This window comes from Poecilia reticulata, chromosome 4 (assembly GCF_904066995.2).
Source record: "Poecilia reticulata chromosome 4, P_reticulata-male-v2, whole genome shotgun sequence".
NCBI lineage: Eukaryota > Metazoa > Chordata > Actinopteri > Cyprinodontiformes > Poeciliidae > Poecilia > Poecilia reticulata.
The window spans coordinates 10,652,694-10,672,880 of NC_088833.1; the positions used below are offsets into that span (position 1 = coordinate 10,652,694).

General features: G+C 38.5%; 2 protein-coding genes across 5 annotated transcripts in view; one reads left to right on the forward strand and one right to left on the reverse strand.

Moving 5' to 3' along the window:
* Window positions 1-94: 94 nt before the first annotated feature.
* serpinb1 (serpin peptidase inhibitor, clade B (ovalbumin), member 1) lies at window positions 95-19,977 on the reverse strand. 4 transcript variants are annotated; one of them, XM_081606185.1, is made up of 7 exons: window positions 19,936-19,977; window positions 2,130-2,312; window positions 1,449-1,580; window positions 1,247-1,364; window positions 1,008-1,150; window positions 732-899; window positions 95-622 (listed from the first exon to the last, which is right to left on the reverse strand). In XM_081606185.1, the coding sequence occupies exons 1-7, from the start codon at window positions 19,960-19,962 to the stop codon at window positions 209-211; spliced, it is 1,185 nt and encodes a 394-aa protein (XP_081462311.1). In that variant the 5' UTR covers window positions 19,963-19,977; the 3' UTR covers window positions 95-208. The 4 variants fall into 4 exon arrangements, with proteins under 4 accessions (XP_081462311.1, XP_008404923.2, XP_008404922.2 ...); XM_008406701.3 differs by lacking the exon at window positions 19,936-19,977 and adding an exon at window positions 3,301-3,697; XM_008406700.3 differs by lacking the exon at window positions 19,936-19,977 and adding an exon at window positions 3,217-3,695.
* The window catches only part of mylk4b (myosin light chain kinase family, member 4b), a 28,771-nt gene continuing 22,106 nt past the window's right edge, over window positions 13,523-20,187 (forward strand). Inside the window, exons 1-2 of the mRNA XM_008406703.3 lie at window positions 13,523-13,728; window positions 19,228-19,480. Coding sequence (XP_008404925.1) covers window positions 13,673-13,728; window positions 19,228-19,480 — 309 coding nt within the window. The 5' untranslated portion in view covers window positions 13,523-13,672. The remainder of the gene's footprint in view (window positions 13,729-19,227; window positions 19,481-20,187) is intronic.

The window sequence follows — 20,187 nt, forward strand, 5'->3', positions numbered from 1 at the left end:
TTCCGCTTGACTTAATTCAACAATGCTTTATATAAAAACAGTTAAACAAAATAATTTGAAACATTTCTTGAAAGAATCACAGTTTAGCACAGTGTCATTTCTGTTTTTTTATTGCAATTACTCCTTAAAGTTAGCAAAAAGCAAAGGATTATTTGATTAAGTAATTGGCAACTTTTTCAGCTTTTATTTTAGCGTCAAATTAATTACATCAGTTCTCTTGAGGAGATGAGAACCTGCCAAAGAAGAGTATGGACTTGGTCTTGTTGTGCCTGATGAAGAAGAGGAAGGGGTGATCTGCTTGGAAGTGCTCCTCCCTCAACATGCAAAAAGACACCATGCCAGCTGTGGCTGCAGCAGCTTCTGTGCCCTCTTCGTTCACATCCACAAAGGCCTTGTGGGCCACCGTAGACAAGAAGAGGCCCCCGTCTTCGTTCATGCCTGTCAGGTCAGCTTTGCCAGGGCAGAACACATCCGTCATGCCCATCTTGGACAGATGTTCCTTGAGTTCGTAATCCTCCTCCAGCTTGAACTTTGGCAGGTGGACGATGATTTCTGTTTGGATGTCCATGTTTGCCCTGTTGGTCCATTCATCCAGCCTCTCCGGCGTCAGCTCATTTTCCAGCTGCAAAGGAGTAAATCTGGTGACTACATTGTTCATTCTCTAGCTATTAGAGTTGCAGCTTGAAAACAACATTTAGGTTTCCTTCACTGTTTTATTTCTGGGTGTGTACCTTCAGCAAAGGGTCTGAATCATCTGTAGATAACTCTGGCAGCAGGATGAACATGCTGAGCTCCTGTTCCACGTATGGAAGCTCCAGGATCTGCAGTCCCAAGTCATGGATATAGTTGAAGGGCAGCTTCTTCATCTGGTACATCATCTGGACTGTTTTGGTCTCATTCTGACACACAAGAAACATAAAACGGCAATTATTTTTCAGAGCACTTGTTGTCGAAGAAACTTTGCTCTACATCTGTTACAGTATCTACTTCGTCGAAAATCACCTTACCAGGCTGACTTTAAAGGGCATCTCCTTGGTGTTGGCCGCATCAAAACGGCTCATCCAGTTTCCTTTAAAGTAGATGGCGTTCACCAGAGCCAGTCTTGTCATGCTGTTAACTGTTCCTGGCTTCAGAAGATCTTTTATCTTGTCTAAAAAAAAAGACAAAACACAATCCAACACTGTAGCCTAAGCCAAGAGACAAAAACTCAGTATTCACTGTTTTACAATGATATTAATATTCCTACTTTCTGTCTGCTCCTCCACCCAGGTGTTGATCTCAGCTCTGCAGTCCTCTGGGTTTCCGATGAAATTGACAGCCTTCAGGTCTGCCTGGTAGAACTTTTGTGTGTCTTCCAAGAATTTCTGCGGATATTGGATTATTGCTTAATCAATTTCATTTTGCCACATTTTAAAATCAGTTTGACGGGCAGATGTATGCAAACTCACAGGGAGAAAATTAGACGTGGTCTCTCCATAAAGACGGTTGGCCACCTTCAGGATGTACGATGCAGACGGGGAGTTTATGTCGGCGTTTAGCTTTTGGAAATCTGCATCTTCACCGCTAGTGAATGAGAGGGCCTGAGGGAAATGAGGAGAGGAACATGAAACTTAATGTAAGACGACGACAACAAAAAAAGGAGGGTTAAGCAGCTATAGTACCAAAAAGATGTCTAACATCTCCATCTAAATCTGTATAAGGAAGTGAAAAAAAAAAGTAACGCTTGGCAAACACAAAGGTCATTAATCTGACTTAAATGTACTTTCTGACAGGCGGGAGTTTTTCCAGAGGAACTGAGTACAAAAACTTCAGCTGTTATGTTGTTATTTTTACAACGTTCAACTTTTTTGCAAACAATGCGTAGCTTGTTCCAAGGGTTATTAAATGAGGTCAAAGTACAGGTTCATTCCATGAAGTAAGGGCCTCACCCAGGACACACCTGTCGGTTTGTACCTTAGATACACAACTGGTGTAATACTGGTGATAACTGTCTGAACTTACAAATGCTTAGGAAATATAGGGAGGAGTTGACTGCATTTTAAAACCCTCTGCATAAAGTGTTTTAAAAGCCGCTGACAAAGACAGAAGCTGCAGAGGACTATCATGTGATGAGTTGACGGTGTCCTTACCTTTGCCATCTGAGTTGCAGTGTCTCTCTTGGCACCTAAATAGACCATTGCCATCGCCGAGCTGATGCTCAAAGGAGAGACAAAGATGTTCCTGGCCGGATTTGCTTGGCTCAGAGTACGGAATAATCCCAGGGCAAAATCTGCGTTGCTGTTGGCCGCCATGGCTGATGCTGTTGGGCTTTGCTAGGATAGAGGAATTCAAGTGAATTGAAATCAAGTCATTGTATTGCCTGTTGCACCCACAAACAAAAAAAAGCACAAGGAAATATATTCAATGTTTTTTCATTAAGTGTCCAGAGGCTAAAAGGCAAGAAAATTGTTCTTTTATAACTTTTCACTTTTAGCGTATTAAAAACAAAACACTTAAATTGAATAAATACTTCAGTTTTGTTTGCAAATTTCAAAGATGTCTCAAGTTTTCCAACTAAAATATGTCATTATTAAATTAGAAATTAAACAATTTCAGTTTACATTTGTTTGATACAAAATGAAGGAGGAAAATAAATTTGAAAAATCAAATATTTTTTCCCCATTCTTAAATTTACCCATAATTACGAAGACCTTAAAATTGATCAACTCAATTTACATACCTTCTCGGAACTTCTAAGACAACACAGGTTAAAGTTGGTTTACTTATAAAATGAGTAAAACATCTATTTAAAAAAATATAAACAATATATAAATGTCCTGGAAAAAAACTAGTAAAAGTATTTTAGGACAACTGTAAAGGATTTTATAAACTAAGACTCAAAAATGAGAAAGACAAGAACGTTCGCACATCATATAGCTGTAAAGTAGGCGGAGCAGCAATTGTGCATTATATTAAACCTAAATGTTCCACTAACCCTCCCACAGACTACTAGGCCTTGTATTAAGACCTCTTAATGTAAAGCTGCTTAGCTATAGCTTAATGTAAAGCTGCTTAGCTATAGAACCCTCATAACGTCATCGAAAATATCAATGTGCTTCAAAGTGGTATTGTGCCCACCCGGAAATGAATCTACAGACGGTAATTTTGAGCGTCCGCGAAATAAATTTCAGATACACGAGCTATTTTTTTTTGTTTGTTTGTTTTAAGTATATATACCTTTTCTCGGACTTGTTGCAAGCTGCTGTAGCTCAAACTTGAAAGTGAAAGGAAAAGCAAAAGACATAAAAAAGTCCCCCTTACACCGACGTTTGTTTCCGCTGGACCACGGCCGATCATAGGACTGCCGTTTTATCAGGGGGTAGTGGACTACAGTCCGCCCCGGTTTGGGTGGAACGCGTGACTGCGCGATTCACCGAGTGACAAAAACATTCGGCTTTATTGTCGTGTGGAGAGAAGAAACAGCAGCCAGCTGTGCCAAATGAGGTCTGTGCCGATAAGCTGCGTCACAAGTGCACCTTGTTCGACTGGAACGGCTCCACTCCCAAATGAGAGACGTCGTTTTCTTTTTTTTTTTTTTTTTTTGCAAATAGAAGATGGTGAAAAAGCTGCTTTGTTTGCCTTACAAAACGACACAGTAAAATCCCGTCTCACAAAGATAGTCACTATAGCTCACAATAACGATGCTGTCACAGGTGGGGTCTAAAATGGCACAAAGAGTTGGCATGGCATTACAGAGCGAGCGAGTATCTTCACAGTTTGTTAAAGCAATGTTAGGTCAGCAGTCACCAGATGAACCATCATTGCCAGCACCTGGTGATTGAGATCGCAATGTGGTTTAGCATGATGCTCAGTGGTGGCAGATGGCATCTAGCACTATGGCTACAGGTGTAACAGTGGCCTGTTTTTGGAATCGTTTAATGTGGGCATCCAGCAGCATCTCTCATACCATGATGGGATCTTATTTGGACCTTTAAGCATTGAGTTTAAAAGCACCTACAATAATCAATCAATCAAATTTTATTTGTATAGCACATTTCAGCGGCAAGGCATTTCAAAGTGCTTTACATAAATAAAATAAAAACAGGAATAAACAGTGAGAAAGAGAAAAAGATTATGAAAAAGATTTTTTTAAAAAAAAGATAAAAACATTAAAACCTCAGAGTTTTAGTTAGAACGCCGTCTAACAAGGGTACTCACACCTTAAAATCTTCATTAAAACATAAACAGTGAGAATAAGGAAATAAAAAGTAAAGATAAAAACATTAAAAACATCAAAGACATCAAAACCGGCACTCTACTCCTAATTCAGCCATAAGCAACTCTAAACAGGTGGATTTTAAGTTGATTTTTAAAGGCACCCAGTGTTTCAGCTGTTTTACAGTTATCTGGAAGTTTGTTCCAGATTTGTGGTGCATAGAAGCTGAAGAGTATATTCTAGTGTTAGGCGGTTTCATAGTATGAGCACCTTGCCTTCTGTATACTTAAAATGTAACAAAGCTGCGATAAGTCTAACACCAGACTGTTGGATGCTCCAGCAACTGCTTGTTCGGGTACACCAACAGTCGTGCACATAATGAGTACGCCACCTGTGTCATATGAGTACGACACATTATGTAAGAATTATAATTAAATATTTTGAGTAAATTACTTATGCAAATTAATAATATCTGGTAAATTAATCAAGAGTTTACTCTTGTAGATTACAGTTAAAGTGACTTTGTCATGACTTCTCTGGACATTACATACTTTTAAAATATGTGTATCTCAAAAGATTCTTTAGCCTGTTCCTCGTACTCAAATCTTATTTCCAACATTTCCAACTGTAAGGTGACTGAAAATTAAACACTGATATCCAGGAGAGAGCCGAGGTTGGCCGTATTTCCTCAGAAAGGTGTGTCACTGTTATTCATATCTTAGAGATTACACCTAATCTCCATTTGTTAAATTTACACTGTTACTATAGTAACAAGTGAAAACTGATAAACATGTCAGCCTACTGACAACCTTTGGACTACAGACCTCCATACATCTCCCTACATTTCTTAGATAGCATTTCAACTCTGATATTAAAGCCATGCAGCTGGGAATTAAGAAGATTTTCTATTCTCTTATCAAAGGTCTGCAAAGGTAGAATAAATATGCCAGCGATTTTCCATATCCCAAAAAAGCTACAGCCCAAACGACCTGTGTGAGAACATGAAGACAATTTCCCTTCATGTTCTCCCTTTAATTCACACATGCTTGACATATTTAGTATGTTTTTAGTATTTATTTTTATAAATTGCAAAAAAAAAAAATTGTAAGATTATAATGGTAGGGCTCTTTCAGTGGGTTTGGACGAAGAGGTTGTGTACACTTTCATATGATTAGGAGAGAGATAAAGTTGGAGCAATTTAGAACTTATTAAACTAATTTAATATGCTTTTTAAATTGTAAATAGTATGTAGTTTGCACACTATTTCCAGGTCATGGCATAGCAAGAATAAAAAAATAAATAAAAAAATAAAAAAAAACGGACTGTAATAGACTATACTAATAAAATGATGTTTTTGGTTGTTTTTTCTAATGAAAGGTAGAACAAAAAAAGGCTCCTTAGAATGCAATTTTCAGAATATTCCTCACTCAAATGTGTACTTAACTCTGTCCAATAGAGGGAGCCAAAGTGACATGTTTTTGTCGCTCTGTTAGTTTTAATTTAAGTTAACTCAATTGCAAGGTAGAACATATGTGAAAGTTTTACTTAAAATTAAGTTTTTAGATAAATCAAAGAAATGTTATATTATCTAGGCATTGGCAATGTACTGATGGTGTTATTTTGTATTCAGGTATTCAGTCATTCGTTCAAAATAGCAATATTTCAGTGCAGCATGACTTTTTAAATATAAAATATCATTGAAGTAACAAATATTTTTGCAGTGGAGAAGTATGGAGATGAGTGTTTTTCTCCCCCTTCTGGAAATGAGACCAATAACCTAAAAATAAATGCCAAAGATGTGAGATTTAACATGTAGATTTACAAAACATTTATGGTTGTAGTTATCTGTTTACAAACTCTTGTGTTACACTGATTTATTTATATAAACAATTTTGGGCATGCATAAGTCCCCATGGAGTTTCAAAAGCCCAATATAAAGCTATGTTCACCAAATTAAAATATGATTGAAAGTCATTTTATTTCAATTAACCAAGTTAAACGTGAATAGAAACGCTCAGACTGGTGTTTTAAAGCCTTTAATTTTGTTAACTATTATTTTTCTGCTCATGGTTAATTAAGCCACAACATTTAAGATGAGGATAGTTATGTAAAAAACATTTTAATACATAAATGTGGGTTTAATACAATATATGTTTATTATGTTGATAAAGGTAATTTGAAAAACAAGTCTCATCAGAATGTATATTCTCATTCAATGAATATTAGTGAATACCCCTTATACTTGTAATTTAGTATCTTAACAAAAACAGAATCAAATCTATGTCTATTATTATTTGCAGCTCATTGTGTCTCAGATTATAGGTTGGATTTTAATCTTAAAAAGCTCAGACTGACTTTCCTGACCTAGTATTTTATGGTGGCATACTTCGCTGTTCAATAAGGTACAGATGACAGGAAGAAAGAGAGGCTCTTGGCAGAGGATCCGACCTTCTATAAATCTCGTCATTGTTATTCTGACTTATTTACGAGCGTGAGATGAAAGCAAAAGCAGCTTTGCACCCGCAGCGCGGGACCGAGGGCGACGAGATGGAGCAGTTGTCGTTCAACTGACTTTACCTTTGTCCTTCAGCTGGCACGTGAGGGATGTCAAATGTCCACACACATACACTTAAATACTTGTAAATGCTAAGGACCCAAGGCTTGTCTGATCCTCAATGGAAAAATGCAAATTGCAAAATAAACACAAGTTTGGAATCCTAAAGCGTGACTGCAGGGAGGACTTTCAGCAACGTGGTCTATTATCCATTTGAGGTAAAGTAATATTTGAGAAATAATGAGTAAACAAGCAACTTGAACTAAAAATAATATGCATAGCATTAAATCCAAGTATATTGTTGTTACATTGTTTTTTTTTTTTACATGAATGTTGGAATTTGGGCCAGTTGCCTAGGGTGGCAATGTAAGGGGTGGGACACCACCTTCTGGCAGACAAATATAACTTATCTGTTACATGTTCTGCATAAAAGCAATAGGAAGTTTTCAATTGCTTTTATGCATGTTCAATCCATGCGGACATGGTGCCCCCTGCTGGTTGCAGAGAATTGGGAGACTATTTTGTGCTTTGTCATAGGGCTGGACTGAATTTTTGCCCACTCTTGTATGTAGATGATTCCCTGCATTTAGATTGGTTTGGGGGGACAAATGGAGGGGTTCACATTGGGACACTGTGAAATTTGTATTTCTCATAATACTCAATGGCCTGGGTCCTGAATAATATATTTGGAAACTAGAAAATTTCTGAAGAAATTTAAACGGGGTCTGCCAAAGTGCGGCCATCGGTTGGAAACCAGCGTGTTGATGCTAAAAATGAGCATCAATGGTAAGCTTAGCTAAATTGTAGTCAAAATGCTAATGTTAGCATAAATGCTGCCAGTTGCATGTGGGGTATCACTAGCATGATGTCTCTCTTTGACTTACTCTGTTCAGTACACTAAACATGAGTTCTGTGGTATAACAGCACTCTTCTTCTTTATTAACATAATCCAAAATATTGAGGAAAAAAAAATAGAAGAAAGTAAATGAGAAGCTTACCCATCAGAAAGATGGAGATGAACAGAATCCATGACATTTTTGGAGGACAGACACTATGTTCGCTACACTAAAAATTAGCTATTCTTAGCCACGGACAAGTAAACTGTCCAGAACAGAGGCTGTTCACTTATACTTCCTCCTCTACAAACAGGTAAACCAAGAGTCAGTTTGAGTTGATGTAGCTTCACTCCTCTTGTTAGGTTGTTTCCTTCTGTAAGCCCATGTAGATAAAAGATTATTGCCTCAGACCAATGAAACATTTTACTTTTAAAAACAGAAAAGTATGCCAAAAAGCTACTTAAAGGTTATTATTTTCAAAAGGTGCTTTTAATCTGACAAGACTCATCAAGCCATTTTTAATTATTCAGTATGACTGTCGTATGTGTGCTTTGAAAATGACTAAACAGACCGACTAAGACTTCTTAGGTTCGAGCAGAAAACTCATTAAATGCTTTATCTGGTTATAGCACTAAACCAGAAGGCAACAAATGCAGAATAATTCCCAACGTGTGTTCTGCATTTGATTATGCGGTACTGGAGAGTGGGGTGATAAGTCTCTATCAGTCAATCACTCACTTCTAGCTGGTTAATCACACAATAAAAGGGAAATACTGAAGGACTTTAGGCTGGTATTTAGTGATTTCTGGTGTTTATATCTTGCTGAATGCAGACAGAACACCAAGTACCCTGTTGCTCCTGTCATGGAATATACTGTTACTACTTCAGCTGCACGTTCACTATACTGACCTCATTACCACAGTGTGACTTCTCTCCTTGGAGACAAGTAAATGAAGTGTGGTATATCTGATACAGATTCTCCAGAGCACAGTTTGGATCTAAGAAAAAGTGAACACTGTGTCCCAGGTCTTTTTTTATTTTTCCTATCAGTTTATCGCTTGCACATGCATGAAAGACCGTGTTTCTAATTGCAAGCCCTTGTGTGCAGGATTGCATCTGATACTGCGGAATTTACACCTTATATAATGACTTGTGTCATTAGTAGCTGATGGTAGCACTTCCTAGTTAGCTAGGAGGATTGCACCGAGGAGTGCAAGTTTCGCAAATCTATTTATTTTCCTTCCCATCAATGCAACTAAGGATCAAAACCAAAACAAGGCTGCAGGTTTCCAGTTGATGAGTGTTTGCGATGCTGACCATCATCCTTCTGAAATGTGCCATGGGCGAAAGCAAACACAGGTGTTTGGCCAATTAAGTGAAGTCGCTTCTGCAGCCGACCATTGTCCTCAGCTGCCATTCCAGCCTCATTGTGTCTCCACACAGCTGTGACCTTCTCAGGGATTATCAGGGAATCTGGTATCCTGATTGAGATTCTGTGTAAGATTAAGTGAGCCCCTGGAAATCTATGTCAAGTATACAGTGTGTCACTCAGCAGTACACATCTTTGTTTTTACAGCTCACGTGTGGTCAGTGCCAGAACGATTTACACCATCTATGATGTCAGTAATGGAGCTAAGATTTGTCTTTAAATCAGTATGATAGTCACACCAGGCAGTTTCAAAGCTTTATTTGAGCTTAGAACATCTTGGAAATACTGCAAAATTTTGCAAACTATCCAACAATTCCCTTTTAACAATGTGTCACCAGAATAGGCTGGGTTTATATTAGCTACCCATGCAGTGGTTGTTCTAGTACTACTTTTCACTCCATAATTAGCCTGGAGTGTTTAAATGTATCAACTGAAAAACCTTATTGCAAGAAAACCATCCGTCATTCATTCTATCAGCTGAAGCTAATTAGTATAGCTAAACATGTAGAGGACCATTTGGAGAGAGTAGTTATTGATTTATCTGATACAGTATCAGTGGATGTGCTGACAAATGAAAAAGCAAAAGAAAGACTTTTTTTCAATATTGCCAGAATCTTTAGCTTCTATCATGCATTTGCCTAATGCATAGACTGGTTTTGTTCATGCCAAACTCTCTGCTTACTTCCTGTCTATCAAAGATTACCTGTGCAGTCATTTTAGTCTTGTTTAGGATAAAATGTTTTGTTTGATCTCATTTGTTTGGTCTCTGGGGTCCTATTCTGCCACTTCACGATCTCATCTGTCTGAACATATGAAAGCTTTGACACTTTAATATTCATTAAAGTTGCTTTCATATTTCCCACCCATGTGAGGAATTTGGGACAGTCTTTCCTTTCTGTTTATGTTGGGGTAAGATTTGATTCCAAATTAGTTTGAGCGTTTCAGAACATGATTCATGAAGTATGGAAAGTGTGTGGCTTAGGTTTTATTTTTGGCCTCAGGTGTTTTGCTTGGACTTGCTGGCGCTCAAGCACCAAACATGGTTCTTTAAGGTTGTAAAATCTCTCGCAAAAGTATTCATTGAAGTTTCCCATATTTGTCACATTTGAAGCACAATCTGCAATGTGTAATTGTGAATTTATGTGATTGACTGCGAGTGTCTTTTAGCACAACATTTTTTTTTACCTATTCAGTAAATCAGCAAGTTCTGAAAAACATCTTCATAGTTGTGAAGCTGAAGGGAAATGAGATATTGTTTCAGAGAAAGTTTCCATTAAAATGTGCTGGATTTATTACTTTTCAGCTGTTTTTAGTTGATCAGGTAGATCAGGGGGAAAGGTGATAGAAGGAGAAAATTAACACTGCACTTCACCCTTACAACATTCATTCCCTCTGTGAAACATAATGGACGCATCCCAAGGCACATCATGCCTTGGGATCCGTTTCTTGTAAAGAATATTAAAACCTGGTCAGAAAGATGGATAGGGCAAAAATATGAAAAATACTCCTGTTGGAGGCAGCAAACGACAGGAGATTCTCCTCCCAGCAATACAATGAGCCTAAAAACACAGCCAGTGCTCCAGTGAAATGTTTTAGATCAAAGTATATGCATGTCAGAATGACGCAGACAAAAGCTTAAACAAACTGAGAATCTGTGGCAAGATACACAAATGTTATTAAAATGCTCCATCCAATCCGACTGAGGTTGAGCGTTCAAGCAAGGAAGAAAGAGCAAAATGTTTGGTCTGAAGGGACAAAGCTGGTAGAGACAAACCTAAAAGCACTTGCAGTTGTAACGAAAGGAAAAAGTGATTCCATAAAGTAATAATTTAGGATGCACATAACACGTAACCCTTGCATATGCACATAACACTTTTCAGATTTTTTTTGAAAAGCGAAAAACTGTATTATATATAACCCTCTGCTGATTTGTGATTTCTCAGATAAAATTCCACAGCATTGAAGTTTTTCTGTGAAAAAGTTACAGGAGTATCAATTATTTTACAAGGCACTGTATCCAGTCTATGACAACACACTGCGGCAAACAATTTTATTGTCCCAAGATAATTGAATTTAGCGTGAGCTAAATGAAGAACCAGTGGAATGCAAACATTTGGCCCTGAGCGACATACCAGGACCAACATAAAGCACCCTTAAACCCTGCGGTAAGGGACTCACGGGGAGCCAATTTGCACACAGGAGGAACATCAAGACAAGGAGGCGACAGAGGGAGAGAAGAGGGATTCGGTGCCACGGCCACGAGGCTAAAGACTGAGCTCACTAACGAAAAGGTCAAGAGAACATTACAGTGATAAACACAACAGATGATAATGAGACAATGTGACAGGTAAACAGAACTCACCCACAGTGAAATGAACATGTTCATTGCCTTAAAAAGCTACAATAGAGGAACAAATAAATGAACTGATCTTCAGGAGGAGCTAAAATATAAATACAGATTTAGCCAACCCTGCATCAGAAACGGCAATCCAAAAGTCATGTGTTCCTGACGTAGCAATGAGCAGCTGATAACTAAAGACCTGGAAGTAGTGAGTGGCACAGTTGCCTGCCTGAACATGTATGGATCTGTTGTACATTAAAGAAAGTGGAAGGAACTGGCGCCGTCCATTGACCAGGACATCCAATAGTAATCATAGAAATTCTGATAAAGGATGTTGGAATGATATGAAGAAGCAATTACTTTGGAACATCAAAATCCACCACAAGTGCAGTTTGTTTATTTATTTTTTGTGTCAAATAGCAACTTGTCACTAATATATGGTAGTGAGATTGAGTATGGCACCTCTATGGCTCCCAGTGGTGAATTTGTCACTTTCCTAAACATCCAGGACGGTGTGACCAGGTCACTGTGCCTAACAGCACTTCCTAATCTAACAACACTTCTGCAACCATCAACATGGTCTTCTTCAAGCGCGCTTGAAAACATCCTAGCTGTGAAACTGATGATGTCGTTTGTTTGTTTTTTAATTTAACTATCCATAAAAAATCTTTTTCAAATTCATAACGATGGATAGATAGCTAGCTGTTATGCAAAAATCAAAATGGTCCTTCAGACCACCATCAGCTCTCAGATGCCATGAAGGAATTACCATTTCAGTTTCTCATGGGTTAATGGCGAAAGGAGCATTTTAATAGACCAACTCACCCGTTTGCCCTGCTGCCCTCTGACAGATGTTACGGAGCCATAAAATCTGGAACAGCAAATAATTTTTAACGTCTGAGCCAGCTGAGACTTTAAGGCCATGCCTGTGTGTAAGAATACACTCCGGCCCTCACAACAACCAGACAATGTTATGTAGCGTAATGTATGTTATCTATTTTTGTTGCGCTGTTGAAGTACAAGCAGTCAAAAAGTTTGAGGTACAATAATCATAAATAGCGCAATGCTATTTTTGAGGGCCATTTCTCTTACAGCAACGTTTCACAGACATTTATGGTTAAATAAATCAACATTTTGTAGGACAGAGTGTCAGGCCTCCTTTGACCCAGTCTCTTTGAGCTCACTGAGTGAACAAGAATAGGCTGTTTTTTTTTTCTCTAAAAACCAGCTTACTCATGTGCTTCACATCATCTGCTACATTTTTAAAACAAGCAGCTGCTAAACCACAGCATGATGGAAAAGGTCACCCTCTCTCTGATCTTAAAGGAATTTAGAGGTTTATATTTGTTCATGTTTACAACCATTTGAAATTACCCAACGCTAAAATTAACAGGTCTTTAAAAGATCTTTAAAAGATCTAGGTAGAAAGAGTTATTCTATTTACTATCTGCATGTTCAAACATTTAATGTGTGAAACATTTGTTGAAATGTTTCACACACAAATGAGATATTGAGTCATTTTTCTCTACACTTGAGCCTGAATTTGAACAATAGGCCAACCTAGCATTAGAACCGAAATTTGACATATCAACTTAAAACACAGAAATGTTATAAAGCAGGGGTGTCCAAAGTCTGTCCTCGAGGGTCAGCATCCTGCATGTTTTAGTTCTCTCTCTAGTGGTGGTAACAACCTCCTCAGCAAGTCAGTGTTCCGCTTAGGCCTCTAATGAACCATCATTTGATGCAGGTGTATAAAACCAGGGAGAGAACTAAAACATGCTTGATGCCGGCCCTCCAGGACCGACTTGGGACACCCCTGTTATAAAGCAACTTGTCAGTAAGGAATCAGAATCCATTAACTGTAGACTAATGAACATGTAGCAACAAAAAATAGTTTTTAATGATTTGGACTCCTTGCACTCATTTGCATCTCACTTCTCTTGCTCAGTCTTCCACTCTGCCGTGAGAAACATGGCGCTCATTCCGTTCATTCTGTTATAATAAGCCGCATTCCCTGGAACAATCTCTCTGGTCTGTTCCTGTTTGTGGTCCCAGAGCAGATGCCCCTCGCTCTTCCTCCTCCCTCTCCCACACACCCCTGTCTGTCTCTGACCCCCACCCCTCTGCTGCTTATCCCTCCACGGCTGTCATGGCAAAAGCGTCCACTGCTTCCACTTGGACAGTGTGTCAGTGGCATTTGATCAGAGCATTTTAGTCCAAGCGGGGAGAACGAGAGCATCCAGCACCAGCACTGGAACGCAGCTGAAGAAGATTAGGACAGCTTGGGGAGATAACCTCCATCAGACCCAAGAGAGACATGGGAGGAAAGGAGAAGATGGTTTTGGTGATCCCAAATGTGCCCAACTACCAAGGGTGAGTCTATTGTTCTTTCAGGCTGATTCAGAAAGACATCTTGGTTCAGAGACATAAAACATCATGAAGAGCTTATTTAACATTTTTTTCCCTGCAAATACCAAAAATCTTCTATCATTTTTCCTTCAAACAAAGTAATCCACAACTTGTCTTATAGCCGTGCTTTAAATTCTAACACCTGGTCTCTGGCAGTATCAGTTGCGCATAGTACACAGCTCCACTTGTCAAGTTACCACATGTGCTGATTTATTTAGAGCAGGTTTAATGTTTTTTACAGATTTTGATTAAAGATGTACTAATATTTCAAAAAACATTTTTTGTGGAAAACAAACAAACAAACAGGCAAAAAAGAAGCATGTCAACTCATTTGATACTAACTCCAGGAGTTGAACCATTCTCGCCACATTCTGAGACAAAAACGATCAAATTTAATAAAAAATAACATTGAAGAGAATCAGACATTCATTGGTTAAAAGTGGAAGCTGGATTACAGGCAGTTTTACAACATAGCAGACAGCGACTCCCATCTGCTGTGGACTAAAATAAGGCTTCTGCTTTGTTCCTGGCAGTATAGGAAAGTCCATTGGGTGGAGGTTCTACAGTTACAAGCTTCTGTAGAGGTTGCTGAGCTGTTGTGAGAGCGGGCTGTGAGCTCTGAATATGTCTATTAGAAAATAGTCCGTGCCAGCTTGTGCATAAGTAACAGCAACGTTTGCGTGTGCTGTGTTGCTGGAGTGATGACTGAGTCTGCGTATTTTCCGAGAGGTCAGCTACACTCCATTTAAGTTCATCATCTATGTGTGTTTTTAGTATGTGCTTCTTGTAGCAGAATTTCTGGGTCACCCAGATCCAGTAACAATTTAGCAGAATCTTAGTTTAGCTATTTGCATCAGAAACTCCAGCAGGCCACTGCTGACCACAGCTTTGGCTTTGATGTGATGAAAGTGTCAGTCTGGTGAGCTGAAAAGTTAGTATACGTTGTGTTTAGACGCAGAAAACTGACCTGCTGATCATTTGATATTGTAACGTCAGACCATCAGCAGGTCTGATTTGGTGAAATTTAATAAGCCTGCATTAAAATCTTTGTATATATTTTTGGAGTGTTGCTTATTTTCATTTTTTTAAATTTAATGTGGCAACTATCTCTTGAGGATCCAGTTCAGCGAAGCAAAAAGGGCTGAAAATACATTCTGTACCTTTGGATGTAAGTGAAAAGGAAGTTCTTTAAAGTTTGAAATGTTTTCTTGATACATCATTAGGTCAGCCTTTAGGTAGTGTGCCTGGCATAAGTACAGGTGATCACTTTGCTACAAATATCAATGTATTATAAGGCATAATGGATGTGTAAAGGCAGACGAATATTTTATAGATTAAAAATAAAAAAATCTGATAAGCGTTGGATTCATTGCACTTCATTTGGATACTTCGAAACAAAAACTAGTTACAATAAATTGGCTACAGAAGTCTTCCTAAATTAATCTCAGTACAAAGACAACTATATATGCAACCAGAAAAACAAAAAAACATGTCGACTGATTTTATGCTAACTCAAGGAATTTGGGTCACACGCTCGGAGTTTGATAGAAATGTTTGATAGAGAAGATTAGTGAGTAAGCGGCATCACAAAAATGAAGGAGCTTAGCAGACAGATCAGGGATAAAAGTGTAAATTGTGGAAAAAGTAAGTATAGGGTAATCTTCAAAAACAATATCACAAACTTTGAACATCTAGCACAGCATTTTGCATTACTAAGAAACGTATGCTACACCTACAAAGTGTTGCCTCTTAAGCTGACAGGCTTGGCAGTGAGAACACTGATCAGGAAAAAAAAAACAAAAAACATCACAAGGCCCACAGGAGATCTGAGAAAGATACAGACCTAAACTTAACTCAAACTATGTGGCAAGACTTGAAAATAAATGTGTCCACAGTATAAGATGAAGTTATTTTGCAAAGCAGAATCTGCAAAAATATGTATTCTCTAGATTTGTACTGCTGGTAAAGACATTCACCAAAAAAAACGTGGACAAGTATTTGCAGCAAAATTGAAATGCAGTGCACACTTTAAAACATTTGTTAATAAAGAGGAAACTAACCTTTCACGTCTTCATTATGTTTTGGTCTATTATTTAAACTAACAAAAAAAATGCATTCAAGTTTGTGGTGACAAAAATGTGTTCAAAAACTTCACCTGCGATGCATTGTTCAACACGTTTACTCTTTCCCAATCATCTGTTAAATTTATTTTTCCTCCACGCACGCACCCAGACACCTACAACACATTCCTAAGGTTACAAGTTTACTGGGACTTTCCATGCCTCAGTTAAACCAGGACTGCGGAGGCCCTACAGAGATAGATACCAGCCAAGGGGTGAAGACAATCCATTTAAAGTCGCCCCTCCTATCCAACTGGTGCTAGACCTTATGTTCTGGCCTTAAAGTTAAAAAAAGGCTCCTAATCTACTCTGTTGCTTTTTCTGTACCAAGCACACAGCCAAACACACCCCAGGTCAGTAAGACCTTGAATTACTTCCGTGCTTGCACATTAGTATGCGCCCACTGTATACATACATGAATGCATGCACATGTGCACACAATGAGAGGAACTGTGCACGCAGCAGACTTGGTGTCCCCTGCACCACTTAACTTTATCATGACCGATAGTAAGTGCAATATCTGTGTAACAAGCTGCAGATGCACAAATGCAACCTTCTGCACGAATAGTTGTGTTTGAACAATTAGTTCACATTGATCAATTGTTCAAATACAACTATTTGTGCAGATGATTTATTCAATTTATCTTTGTCATTAAATTTAGTATTGTGTACCTTGCCTCTTATTCTTTGTTACATAGGATATTACACAAAGGAAAAATAGATATATTCCACACTCCACATAAGCGAACACGTTAAGGTGAACTGTAAATATATTTAAGTGTAATTTTCGTATGAAGTTCCATTGTAAAATTGATCTTATTGGATTTTGGTATGAATTATCCATAATAACGCAAACTACAAATAATTGTACACAACTGTCATGATTAATTTGAAAAGAATATTCAAGCAAAAAAAAAAAATCTACTTTGTATTTAGATTCATTTTTTTTATTTTTGTTTTGAATTACTGATCTTTTAGTTTTATGCAGCGTTATTACAGAGAGGTTACTTCAACTCAAGATCAATTTTTTCTACATTCAGTGTAATAAAGTGAAGCCAATGGAACATTTATTGCATACGGTTTTGATTTAACAAGACTGGTTTTGACAGAGATGTTTTTATTCTCATCACTGAGCTTTTAAGACACTTGACACTCTGCAAAGGATTTGAAGGAGACTCTGCTTTTGTCGCTTGTGAAACATTCACTCCTGGACTAACACCATCCTGAGGGATTTAATGATTCACTGCTACTTCAGGAGTTATGAAATACATGCACTTCCTATCAGTTACATTAAAGGATTAAACTGGAGAAGTAATGACACCCTCTGTTTTTACAAAGAGAAAATGGCAGATGTAAAACCTTAATCCCATGAAGCCACAAACAAGACAAAATAGGTAGATAGATAGGTAACTGTTTTTTAAACTGGAATGAGTTGAAACCACAAGAATAGAAAGCAGGCTAGTTGTGTCCCCGTCTACCCGGCAACAAGTCAGGCCTTTCCACATAATGGTTATTTTTTCATAAATGGAGGTTTTCCATTTCTGCTGATAGCACGCTCAATCAACTTCACCCCTAAACTATGGAAACCTCTAAATAAAAATGACCCAGGGTCAGCTAGCCTCCCAGGAGGAGCAGGGGGACGTAGGGAGGAGGTCAGTGAAGGCATCTCAACACCAGCTGAGCTGGCACCATCAACACAGGCATGAGAGCTCAAGACATTCCCTGTGCAACACACCACATGTAGAGAGATTGGCGGGATCATGGTCAGATGGGACATCTGCTCTGTCTCAGAGTAACCACTCAAAATACTTGGCAACTGGGAATTTACTACATGATAAATAAAAACACTTGCATTCTTTTTGCACGCATTCACTACTTGTTTATACTGTACTGTATATGTTATACTACAGTGTCCTAAATGTCAACCTTCCGTCTGTGAATTAGGTGACTGCTCTAAAACACACAGAAACAGTTTAGGACTGAGTAAACTTTTTTGAGAGATTGGTACCCCAATCACGCCACTTTATTGCCAATCACATTCGATTCAATGAGTCGTTTTTGGTTGTGTTATGCTAGTGACTGCCACATTCTTGGCCCATTTTGCATCTCATGCTATGTCTCATGTCTCAAACATGAAACATATGCATTATGTAAATTTTTTTTAGCTGTATATCATGCTACAATGCCATTCCCTCATCAAAGATATACCTGACATGTATAACTTTTCAACGCCTTATAGACATTGGAAAGTTAACAACAAAAGCAGTACTCAAATTTAAAGTTGTTCCCACAGTAAACATATCCTCAACATTAGAGCAGTGACAGGTGGATCCCACTGAATGTGAAATCCAATCTTGAGAAAACCTTTGATGAGAAGGGACAGATCAGGCTGCTATGCACATCCGGAATTACAGCCTCAATCATTATTCTGAAACTACAGCCATGATATGACGTCTGTAATTGTCAAGCAAAGGCAGAGCATTTATGCTAAGGGGGTATAAATGTCTCCAGTGTTCTTCCATTGCTCCCCCTGATGCCAGCAGATGCCAGAACATATTTCTCCACAACACCATTAATCATTTCATTTGGAAATGAGATCCCACGGCCCTCTGGAGGAACAGATCAAAGGATCTGGGCCACACGGTTTTAAAATTTCAAAGCTGTTAATAAGGGCTGGGCAAGAAACTCCGTTGTCCTTTTATCGCTGAAGTAGTAATCCATTTAACAGCACTTGCTGCACTGCATGACTACATGCACTGTCAAATCATTGGAAAGGCTTACTGTTATTCCTTCTCAAGATGCTGTTCAGCTTACTGGTGGCCAAGTAAAAATGGAAAAGATAACTTGGGATATAATCCTGATATTTCACCTCAAGATGTGTCTTACACTCTAAAAGGTTCCCACAGCAAGAGGGAACATTTATGTATTTATTGATAATGTGTAGACTTGGACTGTTCCGGTTAAGAGTCCTGGCTCCAAGACCATTCAGAGACATTTCAGAAAAGACCAGTTTACCGATGCTGACCCCCAGCGTCCATTCCATTGAAGTTAACAAATCATGGGTTATATACTTAAAATCATTGTGGATAAAATACTCCATTTATGATTATCGAATGGTCAACATTGATATTTTGATTATGCCCCACTTTACTAATTCACCAATGTTGTTTCAGATGCTGTGACATCCACTTTATATCACAGCATCTAAACTGGAGCAGCAGATATTTTTTTCCACCAGTAGAATCTTCTGGACGCCCTTAATCTGCTGCTCCTAAGCCATTAAAATTTAGTTTTGTTTGCCTTGACTTTGTCTCCAGCTGTGAAATATGTTTTATATTTTTAGGTCAGATAAGAGGAATCTGTGTAAGGAGAGTGTTTATGGGAAGAAGAATAGTAAAACCCCAAACACAGCTTTGCCACCTCCGATTCCCATGTCCCCAATCGTTGAAAAGATGGAGGGACTGAAAGCTATCCGGAACCGTAGCAACAGCCTTCGACTGGACCGGCTGGCCTTCTATCGGCACCTGGAGAAGGTGGAGACCATGCGCTCTTTCTGGGAACTCAAACATGTGGAACTGGAGGGAGGAAACCGGCAGGTAATGTGCCCAGACTTGAAATTCTTCATTCTAATAATCTGCATGGAGGTGTCAGACTAACGAACTGACTGACTAGTGAAGAAGTATTGCATCCTCCTTTTCATGTAAGTGGCTTTAGATTTGTATTGGAGCAAATTAAGCCTAATTAATTTGGTTTCACAAGATGATATTGAGTTTCAGTCAGACAAAAAAAAGTCAATTATTTTTTTTATTTTTCACAAGATACTACATAAGACACTGCAAATTCAATTTATCTGGACACAAGGACACAATTTATCTGCATCTATTCTGACTTTACGCCCACTGTAGTTCCCTATTAATAATTCTAGGTCAGAGTGCATGAGGAACATAACACTGTTGTATTCCTCACGTTGATGGTAACATATACGTTGAACCGGAGCCACAATCATCTTTGTGCACAGAGGGAGAGGAAAAAGAGAACTGAAATAACTCACAGCAAACAGTACCCCAGTCCTTGACATCTGTTGAAAGGGCCGACACGACCCAACAGGTGAACTGCCACAGGCTCACTAGAGGGTGCTGCCGATCTTTTTATGTTTGGTTGTTTCCTGCTTGAACTTTCTGACTTCTGTCTGCAACACTCAAAGACACGCGTGCTATTTGTCGGAAAAATGGTCCTTACACTGTATCAAATACAAGGCCACACACATACACATGCGCACTTAAAGCCTCAGCCCAAAATGAAT

What these genes read in the sequence shown, in the direction of transcription:
- serpinb1 (XM_008406700.3), bottom strand. Translation starts at nt 3,336, where the DNA reads ATGATCGGCCGTGGTCCAGCGGAAACAAACGTCGGTGTAAGGGGGACT. An exon ending in CTGCAACTCAGATGGCAAAG is followed by an intron (nt 1,581 to 2,129) that starts GTAAGGACACCG and finishes CATTTCCCTCAG; the next exon opens with GCCCTCTCATTCACTAGCGG. An exon ending in CCACGTCTAATTTTCTCCCT is followed by an intron (nt 1,365 to 1,448) that starts GTGAGTTTGCAT and finishes CAATATCCGCAG; the next exon opens with AAATTCTTGGAAGACACACA.